Source organism: Ceratotherium simum, chromosome 29 (assembly GCF_057802395.1).
Source record: "Ceratotherium simum simum isolate JZ-2026a chromosome 29, ASM5780239v1, whole genome shotgun sequence".
Classification (NCBI taxonomy): domain Eukaryota; kingdom Metazoa; phylum Chordata; class Mammalia; order Perissodactyla; family Rhinocerotidae; genus Ceratotherium; species Ceratotherium simum.
Window position 1 is genome coordinate 259,521 of NC_141928.1, and position 17,404 is coordinate 276,924.

Below are 17,404 nucleotides of genomic sequence, written 5' to 3' on the forward strand. Positions count from 1 at the left end.
TGCATACACACACAGGCACGCACGCACACACACATAACACACATGCATGCACATGGACGCACACACATGCCAGCACACAAGGCTCTCCTGACATCTGCCTGGGGAAGGTGCAGGTCTCTCTTCAAGGACAAGTCTGGGGTGTGTGCGTGCTTCCGGGTCCACTTGCTCAGACTCGGGCACAGGGCCGGGCCCAGCCCACTGGTCCAGGGGGTCACGTGTGAGCCTGTGAGCACCGCGCCCCACAGGAAACATAGGTGTTTTGCAGAAACCAGTTGAAACATGATATCATAATAAAAACCTCATTTAAAGTACTTCTTTTTTTTATTGATTTCATTGAAAACAGAACAAGAAATGGTCTGAGCCAAAAGACTGCTCTTAAAACTGTCAAAAACATTTTAACAGAAAAAAATAAACATGACTGCATTATGAATGTTTTAGAAGATCGCACAAAAAAAACCCCACTGTTACTGCACTAATTACAGTATTTAAAAAAGTATGCCAAAAAGAAGGATATGACCTGCCGGGCCGTCACACAAAAGGTGATGGCAAATTTATTCACTACAAGACTAACATTTAAAAAAGTGTTCTCCTGCATTTTATTCTAAAATCACTTTGTTCTCTTTATACAGTTGATATTTATTTCACATGGTGAGTAGAAACCACACCAGAATCAGCACCGTTGTCTGTGTTTTGTGTTTATTTTCTGTTTGTCCTAATGTTCAATAATGGTAGAAAATAAATCAGTTTATTCATCATCATAGCATGTGGCTTAAAAATCAACAGAAGGCGCCAGTGTCACCACACTGGCAGGGCTGGTGCGGGCTCCTCCGTGGGCCGGGGCCCTCCTGCACCCACCAAACCGCTTCCTCGAAAGGAAGCGCATTAGAGGTCTGATATATAGGACTAGATATAGGATTTCTTTAAAAAGCAAACCCACATTTTCTCCAAAGTTAGTGGCAGCTTGGCCCGACCTCTCTCAGATCACGGTGGAGACGGTGTCTGCATGGTGCCCAGGAACCGGCACCAGCCACGCTGGCTGCAGGCGGGTCTAACGGAGCAGCTTGCGGGTGACAGTGGCTTTGGCGGCACCACACGGAGGAGTCTTGGCCGACAGGACGTTGCCAACCAGCCCAGTGGTGGAACGGGAACCACAGAGAGCAGAGGGGAGACGAGAAACGTGGAAACGACAAAACCACCATCAGAAACTCACAAGGTCACGCCAGCGCGGAATCCCAGGGTGCTCCAAAGCATCCGCTCCCAGTTGGAGGCCTCGGGTCCAGACCACCCGACCCCCGCCCACAGACTGCCATGTCAGGCCTGGCAGCCTTGGCTCAGACCCTCCAGCCCCAGAGCGGGACCCTCCGCTGTCTTGTGCACTTCTCTCTTCCTCTCTAAATTGCAGTGTGGACAGTATCTGGCTCCCGGCACCCCGAGGCCGGCCACGTCTCATAGGGGGTCGGCAGTGGAGGAGCTGGTGTCAGGCAGGCCATTCTCCTGGGCCTCCTGGGCGGCACTGGCCTGCCGCTGGGCCAGGGCTGTGCTGGAGTGCCGGCACTTGGGGGAACCGCAGCGGCAGCTGAACAGCTTGCCTTTGATGTCCCAGAAGCGCTCCCCATAGTCAAACCTGCGGAGAGAGCAGAGCTGAGAGCGGGCGTCCAAACCTACCTGGACCTCCGGGAGCCGGTCAACTCGGCCCGACCTGAACTGTGCCTTCTTGTCAGGATTTCCGGCAAACGGAAAACCACCGAGGAGACGCCTGTGTCAAGCAGCACATGTGTGTGCCTGGGAAGGCAATGCTCTCGCCTGGTCCCCAAACCTCGTCGCGCCAGCGCCTGGGCTAGTAAGGGGACAGTGGCACCTACCCCAGCTGCTCCCCGGCCTGGATCAAGCGGGTGCTGAAGAAGGCGATCCTGGGGAAGCGCAGGTCCTGGTGCGACATGAACACACGCACGGGCACCAGGTTGGGCTCGCAGTGGTGGTTGATGAAGCGGCTGACGTTCCCGTAAAAGCGTGCGTCGATGCAGTACACCTCCCCGTCCTGCAGGGCGAGAGACGCGCTGAGGGCTTGGAGAACTCCACAGGACTGCAGACCCGCGCAGCGGAGACGCCCCCAGGGCAGGGCAGGCAGGGCAGGCCTGGGTGCAACTGGCGGATAACACCCACTCCACACCCTCCCCTGGGGTGTCGAGGCTGAGGAAGCCCAAAGTGGACACGGCGTCCTCACTAGCTTCCAGTCAGATGGTGAAAACAACCACCAACAGGAACAACTTAGGTGGACAGCGCCGTCCCCACCCAATGCCCTCAAGCCACAAATATCAGGAGAAAGTGGGCAGGACGACAGGAACCGAGGGGGCCAGCGGGCGGCCGAGCGGGCCGTGCAGCTCCCCAGAGACCAGGTGATGGAAGAAGAGGAGCAGGGTCCAGGAGGGGCTGGAGACTCGGGGCATGCTGGGCAGGATGGAGAGAGAAGGCAGGAAGCTGCACTGGGCCGAGGGCTGCCAGGCCGCTCACGAGGGGACCAAAGAAACAACGTCTGTGGGCCCACCGAGCGGGGACTGCAGCCCTGAAACAGCAATCCCTCGCCATCCTGCTGACCCGGCGGCACAGGCAGCAGCCAGGACCCAGGCTCCCCACGACCCTCCCTGGCATGACTCCCACGGTTGTGACACACACAGAAAGGAACCTGCACTGACTGTGAGAGGAGAGGTTATCTGGGCACCTGATCTAACCGCACGAGCCCTTTAAAAGCACAGCTTTCCCTGGAAAGACCCAGAGTGCAAGAAGCTGCCACCGGCCTGAAGTCAGAGGAACGCGGGTGGCCCTGCGACAGCTGGGGAGGAAACAGGACACCTATCCTAGACTGCAAGGTGCTAGACCCCGCAACCCCCTGCATGAGCTGCAAGCAGCTTCTCCCCAGAGCACCCCACGCCAGCCCACGGGCCCTGAGCAAGGACCCAGCCATGTGGTCGTCTGACCCTCACAAGGGGGAGTGGGCCAGGGGCCACTCAAGCTGAATGTGTGGTGACCTGTTACGCAGCCACAGGAAGAGTCTGGGAGGAAAGGCCAGGAGGACAACGAGCAGGTGATGGCTTTTCCAGGACATGCATCCACGGAGGGCGGGGTGGGCACCCAGATGCCGCTCCACCGACACCTGGTGGCGTCATTACAAGCATCAACCAGAGGCCAAGGGATGCTGAGAGGCTGAGCTGGCAGAGCATTTAGTCTGGACAAGGCAGTCGTCTCTGGACCTTCACAGGCCACTAGGGCAGACCCTCCAAAGCAGAGATGTGCAGGCTCTTGACCAGCAATCCCGCCTCCTAGTGCGGCCCAGACTCTCAGAAATCCACGTGACTCACACGGCCCAGATTCTGGCCTCTGTCTGCGGGTGTGACGGACTATATCTGCAGGTGACCCCCACCCTCAGAAGGCAACTCTGAAGGTGGAAATAACACAAGAAGCTGCGACCAGAAGGCACTGGCGGGCGATAAAGCAGAGAATGGTGGGAGCTCAGCCTGGGTGAGGGGGTAGCACTGTCTGCAGGGCTTCAGTGCAGCCTACAGCCCATGTGGACAGGGCACAGGGCCCAGGGCCCCACAAGCAAGACCCTCGTGTGCAGAGTCAGGAGAGAGCAGCTGGAACTCCTAAGTGCGGGAGAGAGTGGGGCTCAATCTCTGTCCACATGTCTGCCTGACCCTGAGCCAGGAGAGAGGATGTCAACGGAGCAGGGACCAGAGCCGATCAATGAAACAAAGGAAACCACACGAGAGCAACAAGGGAGTCCCCACACGTTCACAAGAACAGTTCACACACAACACACGAAGAACCAGGACAATGGACATGTCCCAAAGAGAAAAGAAAAGCAACTGAGTCCAGCCCGGAGAGGAACAGATGTCGCCCCTCAGGTAAAGATCCTTGAAGGGCAATCCTCGACAAAGTAAAACAAGGCCTGTATTCAGGACATGAAAGTCTCAGAGAAATGGGAAGTCTCAGCAGAGACACAGAAATAATAAAAAGAATCAAATGGAGATTCTCCATGGAAACTCCCTGGCCATGAGAGCCATCGCTGGACGGATGACAGAGCCTGGGAATGCGTGAGAGGACGGCGGAGGTCCAGAACATGTTGAGATAAACCTGAATGTCCCAGAAAGAGGGAGGAAGACGTCCATGCGCTGACCACAGAGTGACCTCTGCACTGTGCTGTCGGGGAGGAGACAGGCCCGCACCACCCACTCCGTGAGGAAACAGGGATGTACAGAGACCTTTCCTCTGACCATGAGCGGTGCCCAGGGCAGACCATGGACCACAGAGAGCAAGGACAGAGAAGACTTTCTGAGTGTAACCTTTTCACATAATTTTACTCGTAAAGCACAGAAATATTCTACGGAATCAAAAAATTAAAAAGTTTAAAAATCCTAGGGCCGGCCTGCTGGCTTAGCGGTTAAGTGAGCGCGCTCCGCTACTGGCAGCCCAGGTTCGGATCCCGGGCACGCACCGAGGCACCGCTTCCCCTGCCATGCTGAGGCCGTGTCCCACATACAGCAACTAGAAGGACGTGCAACTATGACGTACAACTATCTACTGGGGCTTTGGGTGGGTGGGGGGTGGGGGGCGGGAAGGAGGAGGATTGGCAATAGATGTTAGCTTAGAGCCGGTCTTCCTCAGCAAAAAGAGAAGGATTAGCATGGATGTTAGCTCAGGACTGATCTTCCTCACAAAAAAAAAAAAAAAATCCTAGATTTAAAACGAACTAAAACAGATGAACATAACTGCATATCACACTGGCCACACAAACACACGGAGAAACGATGTTTCCAGTACTGCAGAGCACAGTGCTCCGGGAGTCCTCAGCGGACACATTCTGAGTAAAGACGGCACGGAGGTCAATGCTGTGCCGGTGTCTGCTGGCAGCAGTAATGTCAGTAAGGTTACTACAAAACTGTTTAATGTTGTTAGGAGCCAGGAGTTTCACTCTAAGAAATACAAGCATACAATCCAAGGAGTTAGGCAAAAGCCCTGCAGCACTCAATTTGAAGTGGAAATAGTAACATGAACACATTTTTAAAAAGATTTTATTAATTTATTTTTTCCCCATCTGTTTCTCCTCTTTTGTTAACTGGTCATTCATATTTCTTTCCCAAGGGTTTTTCTTATTCACTTTATTTATTTATTTATTTTTGTGTGTGAGGAAGATCGGCCCTGAGCTAACATCTGCCAATCCTCCTCTTTTTGCTGAAGAAGACTGGCCGTGGGCTAACATCCGTGCCCATCTTCCTCCACTTTATATGGGACGCCGCCACAGCATGGCTTGCCAAGCGGTGCATCATCGGTGCATGCCCGGGATCCGAACCGGCAAACCCCGGGCCACCGCAGCAGAGCACACACACTTAACCACTTGCGCCACCAGGCCAGCCCCAATGAACACCTTTTTAGAAACTCGTTTATTCTGGAGCTCTGTCCTCAGGAATGAGTCCAGAGCCGACGGTGCCCCGATGGTACCGGCACTGTGTGCTGACTCGCTATCTACACATCATTCCACCCCAAGGAGCAAGGACTTCTTAGAGAAATGGCTGATGTGGAGTCTGGGGCCAGGTGAACAAGGGAAGCAGGTATCTTGTGGGGCGAGATTGCGAAGAAGCCCAAGGACACAGAGCTGGTCTGGACAGGCTCCCACTGAACAAAGGGGACAACTGAGCATCAAAAAGAAGAATGGTGATAATGGACCAAAACACTGAGTATAAAAATCCATGAGCCCTAACAACATGCAGACAGAGAGAGGAACAAACACCAAAACTCCTTTACCACCAACAATCGACCTGAAAGCTGGTAACTTCAGAGCAGCAATGCAGCATTCACCCTGCCTTTCCACAAGGGGTAACTCAAAGGCCCCGGTTTGAGTGGGAAAGATTTTTCGTAAATAGAAGAATTTGTCAACAAATGTGGAAGGCATGACGGACACCCAATGAGCACACGACCCACTGAGGCCCAGGCGTTGGGTGGAAGGTGAACAGCCAAGGCTTACCCTACTCCTTACCTGCGAACACCAGACCCTCTCGGTCCTCACGGGATGCAACAGCATCACCAGCGAGAACATCACCAGGCCTCCGGCCTCATGCCCAGTCCGAAGTAAATACTGGGAAGGAGAACAAGGAAAAGGACCACAGGAGTGGACATGCAGACAAGTCCAGATGGGCAGGATCTCTGCAGGACAATGGCTGGGTTATTCAGTCAAGGACCACGTGAGGGGTTGGAAACACTGTTCTCGATGAGAAGAGGTGTATGGACCTAGCAATCAAGATCAAGGTGTACCCTTCACCCTTCTGGGAGGGTCAAACCAGCAGTGAAGACACTTTGGGGAAAATTGGGGAAATCTGAATATGAACCAGATGTCATGTGAAGGTCAACCTTGTTAGGTGTAAAAATGATGCTGTGTCAGATGATGGTCAATCTTGTTAAGTGTGATAATGACGCTGTGTCAGATGGTGGTCAATCTTGTTTGTGTGAAAATGATGCTGTGTCAGGTGGTGGTCAATCTTGTTAAGTGTGATAATGATGTGTCAGATGGTGGTCAATCTGGTTTGTGTGATAATGACTCTGTGTCAGACGGTGGTCAATCTTGTTTGTGTGATAATGACGCTGGGTCAGATGGTGGTCAATCTTATTTGTGTGATAATGATGCTGTGTCAGATGGTGGTCAACCTTGTTAAGTGTAATAATGACACTGGGTCAGATGGTGGTCAATCTTGTTTGTGTGAAAATGACGCTGGTCAGGTGGTGGTCAATCTTGTTTGTGTGAAAATGACGCTGTGTCAGGTGGTGGTCAATCTTGTTAAGTGTGATAATGACATGTCAGATGGTGGTCAATCTTATTTGTGTGAAAATGACACTGTGTCAGATGCTGGTCAATCTTGTTTGTGTGATAATGACACTGTGTCAGGTGGTGGCCAATCTTGTTAAGTGTGATAATGACACTGTGTCAGGTGGTGGTCAATCTTGTTTGTGTGATAACGACACTATGCCAGGTGGTGGTCAATCTTGTTAACTCTAATAATGACGTGTCAGATGGTGGTCAATATGGTTTGTGTGATAATGACGCTGGGCCAGATGGTGGTCAATGTTGTTTGCGTGATAATGATGCTGTGTCAGATGGTGGTCAATCTTGTTTGTGTGATAATGACGTGTCAGACGGTGGTCAATCTAGTTTGTGTGATAATGACACTGCGTCAGATGGTGGTCAATCTTGTCTGTGTGAATAATGACGCTGGGTCAGGTGGTGGTCAATCTCGTTTGTGTGATAATGACGTGTCAGATGGTGGTCAATCTAGTTTGTGTGATAATGACGCTGGGTCAGATGGCGGTCAATCTTGTTTGTGTGATAATGACGCTGTGTCAGGTGATGGTCAACCTTGTTAAGTGTGATAATGATGTGTCAGATGGTGGTCAATCTTGTTTGTGTGTCAGATGGTGGTCGATCTTGTTTGTGTGAAAATGATACTGTGTCAGACGGTGGTCAATCTTGTTTGTGTGCTAATGACGCTGTGTCACATCATGGTCAATCTTGTTTGTGTGAAAATGACGTTGTATCAAATGGTGGTCAACCTTGTTAAGTGTGATAATGACATGTCAGATGGTGGTCAATCTAGTTTGTGTGATAATGACGTTGTGTCAGACGCTGGCCAATCTTGTTTGCATGACAATGATGTGTCAGATGGTCAATCTTGTTAAGTGTGATAACGACGTGTCAGATGGTGGTCAATCTTGTTTGTGTGAAAATGACGCTGGTCAGGTGGTGGTCAATCTTGTTTGTGTGAAAATGACGCTGTGTCAGGTGGTGGTCAATCTTGTTAAGTGTGATAATGACATGTCAGATGGTGGTCAATCTTATTTGTGTGAAAATGACACTGTGTCAGATGCTGGTCAATCTTGTTTGTGTGATAATGACACTGTGTCAGGTGGTGGCCAATCTTGTTAAGTGTGATAATGACACTGTGTCAGGTGGTGGTCAATCTTGTTTGTGTGATAACGACACTATGCCAGGTGGTGGTCAATCTTGTTAACTCTAATAATGACGTGTCAGATGGTGGTCAATATGGTTTGTGTGATAATGACGCTGGGCCAGATGGTGGTCAATGTTGTTTGCGTGATAATGATGCTGTGTCAGATGGTGGTCAGTCTTGTTTGTGTGATAATGACACTGTGTCAGATGGTGGTCAGTCTTGTTTGTGTGATAATGACGCTGTGTCAGATGGTGGTCAATCTTGTTAAGTGTGAAAATGACGTGTCAGATGGTAGTCAATCTTGTTTGTGTGATAATGACACTCTGTCAGATGCTGGTCAGTCTTGTTAAGTGTGGAAATGACGTTGTGTCAGATGGTGGTCAGTCTTGTGTGATAATGACGCTGTGTCAGATGGTGGGCAATCTTAAGTGTGATAATGACGTTGTGTCAGGTGATGGTCAATCTTGTTAAGTGTGATGATGTGTCAGATGGTGGTCAATCTTGTTTGTGTGATAATGAGGCTGTGTCGGATGGTGGTCAATCTTGTTTGCGTGATAATGACGCTGTGTCAGATGATGGTGAATCTTGCTTGTGTGATAAAGACGCTGTGTCAGGGGCCGGCCCTGTGGCTTAGCGGTTAAGTGCGCGCACTCCGCTGCTGGCGGCCCAGGTTCGGATCCCGGGCGCACACCGACGCACCGCTTCTCCGGCCATGCTGAGGCCGCATCCCACATACAGCAACTAGAAGGATGTGCAACTATAACATACAACTATCTACTAGGGCTTTGGGGGAAAAATAAATAAATAAATAAAATTATAAAAAAAAAAAAAGACGCTGTGTCAGTGGTCAATCTTGTTTGGGTGATGATGTTCTGATTGTTCATAAAAATGTAATTATTTATAGGTGCACAGTGAAATAATTAAGGGTGAACTATCTCATTTGTAATTAATTTTACATAATATTAGCAAAAACATGGATGAAACAAATAAAGCAAGACAATGACCATCGTTAAATCTAAGTGATGGGCAAGGGTCTCAACTATACTGACTTTCTCTACTTTTTGTATGTTTGAAAATTTTCATAATATAAAGTGAAAAAGAAATTACCCATAAAGGCAAGACAAAGGAATCACTAGAGGAAGGGGCAGAGAAGTCAAACACTTCTGTTTTTTTTTTTTTTTTTAAACAAAATGAGAGACCAAAGTGGCATCAGAGAAGAGCAAGGTTAGAAGCAGGTACCTGTGTGAGGAAGGAGGCTGCAAAGCTGAAGGTTCGGGCAAGTCAGATGTGAGAATAGGAGAACCCCCGAAACAACGAAGGAAGAAGAAAGGAGGGGTAGCAGATAGGAAGGGGACTGCCGCTTCTCAGAGCAGACGCTTCTCCGCTATGAGGGTGGGACGACATAACGCTCAGCGTGCAGATGCCCTGTGCTGGGAGCTGACTCTACCACCAGGGAGGGTGGAGGCCAATCTGGGACCCTCAAAGCTTCCTTAACAGGAGGCAGCAGGCCATCCCTGTATCAGTCCCGCGTGGAGACTGCCTAGAGCCTGCAGGACACGCACTGCCCCCATGCTGAGACTAGGGATTCTCCGGGGACAAGCTGCAGCTTCCAGGCGCCCCTCAGGCTCGGAGCACAAAGGTGAGTCCTTTGCCTACGGGTCCCCAGGCTCACACACTGCCCTCACTTCCTGCGGCCTCCAGCTGGGGTGCTCACTCTTGGACTGAACTCGAGGTACAGTGCCTTTCACAGTAAAACTGCTCTCATGTGGTTTGTCCTGAGCTTTTGATCATCCACCCACAGCCAGCTTAGAGACCCTGCAGAGGTGACGGGAGGAGGAACGAGGAGACAGGAGGGCCACCCTTCCTTGGGGCAAACAGCTCTTCCAGACCTGACCGCCGCTTAGCCTGGTCACTGTTTACCCACCTCCACATGAACACTGCATCCCTCCCACGACGAGCCCCACTTCTCAGGGCTTTACAACGCATCCTTTCACATGTATGTGTGGCTCTTTTCAAACTTCTCTGCTCAAGAAACCACCCACACCTAGTTCTGAGGTAAAAATATCATGGGGAGGGGAGCCCACGCCCATGCCTGCACACCCATACTGCACACCACAACTCCAAGATGCTGCGGGTGTGTAGGTGCCCTGGTTAACCGGGAGATTTGGGCAAAACCTTGAAGGAGGCAGAGATGGGGGCAGGACAGGTGGGTGTTCGGAAGGTTCAAGAACAGCAAGGAGAGGGACAGACTCAGAGGTCCAAGCACAGACCTGGGGCCCACAGACAGTCCAGGCTGGAGAGAAGGAAGGTGGCATGGTGACAGATGGTCAGATCCAGCAAACATTTTGAAGGCAGAGCCAAAAAGTTTCCGGATGCCTTAGATGGTGTGGGGAGGAAGCGAGGAGCAGGCAGGCAGGCCCAGCGGCACAGTCACTCTGAGACGCCAACACTCAGGGACACGTGGGTCTGAGCTGGAGTAGACCTTGGGAAGCTCTGGGGTAATCGTGGCTTTTTACACGCCCAGAATAAATGAGCCACAGGATTGAGGACAACGGGGGCTTCATGCCTAGCCCAGGCGGTGGCCAGACCAGAGTGAGGAAGAGATTCCTGCTGCTAGGTAGGGGGTGCTGAGGGCCCAGAGTGAGCAGCACGCAGGTTGCCAGGACCCTCCTGGGGGCATAGCCTGGCAGGGTTGAGCTAAGGAGAGACCGGAAGGCAAGGAATCAGAGGGAGCAGCCATGGGCAGCAACGTACGTAAGAAGGGAGGTCGCTGGTGTGACGTCCCTGTGAGAGGAGGCTGGGGTCTGGTGCAGGGCAGCCCCAGGGAGGAGCAGAGTCCCCGTCTGGGTTGGGGGCTGGCAGGCGTCCAGGAGCTGCTCAGTCCATGAAAGGAGAAACTTGCACAGCGATCTGACAGAGTAACTTCATGTCTGTTGAATCTGATAATTAAGAAACGGGCTTGGAATCTGTATCTTTATTGACAAAAGCATCAGTCCAGAGCGGACTGGGGACACAGAAAACCATCCTTCCAGGCAGATGTGTGGGGGATGGGAAGAGTGGCCTGTCTGGGACTCGGTTTTGATTAGTTTCCATTCTGGAAACTCATCCAAGGGGGACAGAGCCAGCAACACTGCTCAGGGGTGGTTTGGGGTTATCCAGGAAACTTCCCACCCTCCCCTTCCCTGGGCGGTGACCCCATGCCTGACACAGTTCAAAGGACATGGGCAAGTGTCATGGCTGACCTGCTATGAGGAGCACGCAGGGCCTGGGTGGACGGCCAGACGAGACCCACCAAGTGGGCCTGCGGAGGACGTCTAGAAAGTCTGACAGCATTTTTAAAAAACACAGACAAAAAGAAAATGTCTGCCTGACGGCCTGGAGGCCTCACTTGGTCGGGGGAGCCTGCAAGGGGGGCTCCAGGGGGCACACTTCCCCACAAGGATCCTGCCGAGCCCCTGGTGCCAAGAGACAAACTGACACTTGTAGCAGCACTGCAGGGCTAAGGGCACGGGGACCAGGGTCCAGAGAATCCTCCTCACTTCGGGGTGGGCCCTGAGGGCTGCACCCAGGGGCGAGGGTCACTCAAGGGGCAAGGGTCACCTAGGGGCGAGGGTCACTCAAGGATAAAGGTCACACCGGGGTAAATGCCACACAGGGGCAAGGGTCACCAGGGGTGAAGATCAGCTGGAATCAGAGAGGCCAGTGGGTGCAGCTCAGCTCTGAATCATCTTAGTTCCTGCAAATGGACTGAAGTGACCCCAGATGGACGAGGATCCTAAGCCTCAACACCTTTCTTGAAATAGGTTTGCAAATACAATGTTTGGCACCTGAACGGAAACTAATCAAAAACAGGAGGACCCAAGGGAAAAAGAATGAAAATAAGCAGGAAGAAACCAGGCACTAGAAACAGACCCACAGCGGCACGTGTGCTGGAGGTGCCAGACGGCGAGAGGCAACTGACAGAGAAGGGACCTGGGAACACCAGCTCTGTGGATGAGTCCAGACCGACCCCCAGATGAAGTCTCGCAGGGTAAGATGCCCGTGAGAGGACAAACCACCAACAACAGCACATAAAATCAAACTCTTCACCACATTACCAGGACAGGGAGAAAAATCATAGGACCACTTCAACAGATGCAGGAAAACGCACACACACGTTTGACATCAATTCACAAAACTCTTGGTGAACTAAGGATAGAACTCTGAGAAAACTGAGCACCAGCATCCCATGTGAGCGTGGGTTCTGGAAGGTTCCCACAGGATCAGAGATGGGCACGGGCCAGCCGGCTGCCCCCAGACCCCATGCGGCAGCAGCCTGGCTGGGAGGCTCTGAGACCAAGAACTAAAGGCTAGTAGGATGGGAAGGGAATTCGTCTGCAGATGACACAACCATGTCCACAGAAAACCAAAAGCACACTCAAGGAATGCTCACATTTAGTCAGAGAGTTTAGTAGGTCATAGGTCAAAAGTTAGTTGAAAAAAATTAACTGTATTTCTATATATCAAGCAACTAAGTTAGGGAAAAAATACCACTTAAGAGCATCGAAATATCCCAAGACCATGGCACAGATCTTATTTCTGACCACGATGGAGCTGCTGGCACTGGACCTGCCCTCCTGCCAGAATCAAGTAGACTGGGAAAATCCTCAGGACACTGCTCTTTCTCACAAAGCTGAACATCACTTACCACGTGGCCCAGTAACAAAATGAAGATACATCCACCAAAAACCTTACACAAATGTTTACACCAGCTTTATTAATTGCCAACAACTGAAAACAGCCCCAAGTGTCTGTCAACTGTGGACTGATGACAAATCGAGGGGCCTCCACACAAGGAAACACGACTCAGCAATAACAACCGAACACAGTCGGCTCTCCACACCCGCAGATCCAACCAACTGCGGATCAAGTCTGTCCTACAGTGGGACCTGCAGATACGGAGGGCCCACTGAGGGACATGAGCATCACGGACTTTGGTGTCTTGAGGGGGTCCTGGAACCAATCTCCTGTGGACACCGAGGGATGACCGTGCTGAAACATGCAACAACTTGATGAACCTCAGAGGAGCCACTACGTGAGGGAAGGAAGCCAGACACAAAAGGCTATGTACTGTGTGATTCCAGTTACGTGATATGCTTGAAAAGGCAAAACCGTAGGAACAGAAAGAGACTGCGGCGGTTGCGAGATGAGGGGACAGAAGGCACCCTTGGGGCGACGGGGCAGGGAGCTGGTCCACATTGCCATGTGGTGGAGGCAGAATTTTAACACAATTCCAGCTCTTGAGTCTGGGACCACCTGTGAATGCTTCTGACAACACAGCAGAGGCCATGATGTCACTCCTGTGACTGCTTCACATTGAGTAAGGCTCCGACACAGAGATTCTCCTGCTAGCCTTCAAGAAGTGTGCTGCCGTGCCGGGGGCCCGGGGCAGGGAACCAAGGGCCTCTGGGAGCTGAGACTGCCCAGCTGGCAGCCAGCAAGAAAGCGGGGGCTGCAGTCCCATAGCCAAGAACTGAGTTTGAATAACACCACGTGAGCTGAGGACCCCAAGGTCCAAGGTCCAGAAAGGACACAGCCAGGCAATGCCCGACGGCCTGGGAGATGCTGAGCAGAGTGCTGACGCCTGCCCCAGACTCCGAGACAGGTGACAGGGCTGTTTCCAGCCACCAGGCTCATGGTAACTTGTGTAGTAAGAGAGCACTAACAGAACTGCGCACATAAAAGGGTGGATTCACTGTATGCAAATTATGCCTCAATAAACCTGATTTTGAAAAAATTAATGATAAACACACTCAGCAAACTAGCGCCAGAACACATCCATAAGGGTGCTGACAGAAAGCCCGGAGTGCAGGTCACACTTCATGGTCAAAGGATAAGCGTTCTTCCCCAACAACAGAGCACGGCAAGCGCGGGCCCCCTACCACTCCCACGGGGCCCCAGTGAGATGGAGCAAGAACATGGAGCAGAGGTACCCAGACGGGAAAGGAAGAGCAAGCTGTCCTCACAAACAGATGACAGCATGTACGCAGAAAATCCCAAAGAATCTTCAAAAAAGCTACTAGAATTAATAAGTAAATTTAGCAAGATCGATATGGGAAAAACCAACTATTTCCATATACTGACAACAAACAACTGGAAATAAAATAAAACAGCAGTACTGTTTACAAAAGCATGAAATACTCAGAAATAAATATAAGGGAATCTGAGTAGGGTCCATACACTGAAAGCTACAGAGCACTGCAGTCCTAACTCAGCAGAGACTGGACCTGGGTTAGAGACACCAGGACGAGAAGACCTAACTCAGCAGAGACCCGGGTAGAGACACCAGGATGAGCAGACCTACCACAGTGGAGACTCGGGTACAGACACCAGGAAGAGAAGACCTAACTCAGCGGAGACCTGGGTACAGACACCAGGACGAGCAGACTTAATGCTCTGCAGGGGCCAACGCCCCTAAACAGATCAACAGATTTGACGCAACCCCAATCAGAATTCCAGCAGCCTCTTTTTGTATTGACACACCAGTTCTAAAATTTACACGGATAAGCAAAGGGCACAGAAAAGCTACAATGGTTCTGAAAAAGCACAGGGTCTGAAGACTCAGCACTCCCTGGTTTCAAGATCAATCAGGAGAGAGTGGTGTGGATTCGAGCATCAGCAAATAGATCAAAGTGCTGGAATAACCGTGTTCAGACGGACGAAAGTGAACCTCGAGCCTTATCTCAAGCCAGACACACAAGTTAGCAAGTTAGCTCGAAACAGATTGTGGATCTAAATGTGAAAGCTAAAAATATAAAAATTCTAGAGAACAGAGAAAATCTTCAAAAATTTTTTAGGACACACACTAAACAATAAAAATATTCTTCTGTTCTATGAAAGACAGTGGTTGGGGGGAAACCGCACAACTGTCTGATGAGGCCCTGAGTCAGGAAACGTGAGGGGCTCTTACAACTCAGCAAGAGGACAAGCCGCCCAATGAGACAACGGGCAATGAATTTTAAAAATTTCTTCACAAAAGTAGACATAAGGAGTCCAATCAGCATGTGAAAAAATGCTCCCATCAATAATCATCAAAAAACTGCAAATTAAAATTTCAGTGTTTGGAATTCTCATTTACTGCTAGTGGGCATGTAAAGTGGTACGACGACTTTGGAAAACTGTTGGCCATTTCTTTTACAGCGATTAATGTACACTTACCAGATGGCAGTAATTCTATTCCCAGGATTTACCCAAGAGAAACGAAAACTCACATGCACAAAAAAGTCTACGAAACTTCAGAGCACGTTTACTCGCAACAGCAAAAACGGGGAACGGCTGGGTCCACCGACAGGCAAGTGGCACAACCTGGCATGGCCGTCCCCAGGTCACCACTCGGCGACAGACAGGATTGAACTGCCGATAGGCCACCACCAAGCGGACACAGAGGAGCACACGCTCTGACCCCACCTACAGGGAATTCTAACGCAGGTAAAACTCACCTGCGGAGGCAGAAAGCGGCTCCGTGGCCAACGGGATGGAAGTGTTGGGGGTGATGGAAACATTCCATATCTTGCTTGTGGTGATGATTACACTGGTAAATACATTTGTCAAAACTAACAGCATACACTTACTTACAAGTTTGTTGTTGGTAAATTAATCTCAATAAAGTTGATACAAAAAGAAAAAAATATCAAAAACCTATTGGATAAAAAAAAATCCAACAAGATACACAAGATCACAGCAAAGAGAACCACGAAGCATCATGGGTGATTCAAAACTTCAACACAGGGAGGGACATGCCGTGTCCATGGACTGGAAAAGCAGGTGTGAAGCTTTAACGGCCCCCACCTGGTTCACAGGTTCACAGCCCACCGCTCCCAACCAAATCCCTATAGGAGCTTTGTAGAACCTGTCAAGTCGATTTTAAAACTGACACAGAAACTGCACGAGACCAAGAAGAGCAGGACACTCCTCAAGGATGGCCGGTCAAAGGAGGTTAGCCGGGACAGTCACAGGGCGCGGCCTGCTCAGGGCAGTCAGCAGACAGGGCGGGCAGAGGGCCCGGGCACACGGGGGCACTGCTGAGCGTGGGGAAAGGACCATGTTCCACAAACGGCGCTAATTCGAGCAGATATCGACATGCGGAAGAATAAGGGAAGAACTGACTGGCACAGCGAATGCCTGGCGTGTAAACGTGAGCTGAACACGCAACTTTGGAAACAGCAGAGCTGCACATCTTTGTGACCTGGGTTTTAAAAAAACTTATTTAGGACATTACAAAAACCCAGAGGGATGTAGAAAAAGACTGATAAGTTGGACTATAATAAAAATAAGGACTTCTATTCATTACAAGACGTCATTAGGAATAAACAAGCCACAGAGGGAAGATATCTGCAAAACACAAACGTCACAGAAGAGGCTTCATCCAGAAGAGACAGAGCTGCCATAACCCAGTGAAAGCACACAGCCCAAAGATACGGGCAGGCAGCAGACCGAGTAGGCAGAGGACAGAACACGACCTCCCGCGGCCGACATAAACCTCACAGCCCTGCACACGCACACCCAGGACGGGCTCACTGGGGTGCTGTGGGGAAGGTCTGGCCCAGCCGTCCTGGGGTGGAGCAGCACCAGAGCTCTTCGTGAAATGTCTGTGTCACAAATACTGATCTCACAGAAGGTGCCTGCAGGGCAGCGGGGTCAAGCTGGGCTGTGAGCGGGGCACTGCCCTCAGCATGGGAGGGCGTCTGCCTGGCTTCACCCTGATCTACAGAGACAAATACTCAGATCTGTGGCTGCTGCTACAGAGGAGAGAATCCTTATTTCCCCATCTCCACCTTAATTTTGCCCCCAGTGCCCATGACTAGAAGTTCCGGGAAGTTCTTAAACAGGCAATTTCTGAATTAAGGAGCAACACTGGGATCCACACTACAGTAAAGTGCAGTGTGAGATGGTCAGTCTCAGAAACACCCTGGAAACCAGGGTCCTAGAGTAGATGAAGGCCAGGGCCTGGCTACTCTCCCAGCACCCAGGAGGGTGGCCAGGGACACGAGGGAAGCACTGCCCTGTCCACATGTGCAATCCCTCACCCCTCACTCGCCCCTGTGTCCTCGGTCACCACACACACCTGGACACCTAGCTTCTCAGTGGCTGTGGAGGCTGTGAGCTCTAACCGGGGATGAGCAGTTGGGGTTCAGAGGGCTGGAGTGACATGTCCGAGGCCCCACACTTTGATGTGAGCAGAGCTGCTTGCTACACAAGTTCAGGGACCTCCCAGGTCAGGGGTCCCAACTGAGGATGCCCTCTGAGCCTGGACCACAGAAGCGAGGCCGATGCTGGACAGTGGGAGACACTCAACAGGGACGGGCGAGCCCCCTTACCAGCCGAGGCCCCGTCAGAACAGACACTTCCACGTTGTACAGTCACAATCAGCT

The 17,404-nt window shown here is 51.1% G+C and overlaps 1 protein-coding gene across 10 annotated transcripts in view; it reads right to left on the reverse strand.

Annotated features, from left to right (window-relative positions):
* Nucleotides 1-302: 302 nt before the first annotated feature.
* The window catches only part of EHMT1 (euchromatic histone lysine methyltransferase 1), a 198,887-nt gene continuing 181,785 nt past the window's right edge, over nucleotides 303-17,404 (reverse strand). For all 10 annotated transcript variants that reach the window (XM_087418683.1, XM_087418680.1, XM_087418682.1 and 7 more), the window contains 2 exons: nucleotides 1,863-2,038; nucleotides 303-1,624 (listed from right to left, as the gene is read on the reverse strand). In XM_087418683.1, coding sequence (XP_087274809.1) covers nucleotides 1,447-1,624; nucleotides 1,863-2,038 — 354 coding nt within the window. In that variant the 3' untranslated portion in view covers nucleotides 303-1,446. The remainder of the gene's footprint in view (nucleotides 1,625-1,862; nucleotides 2,039-17,404) is intronic.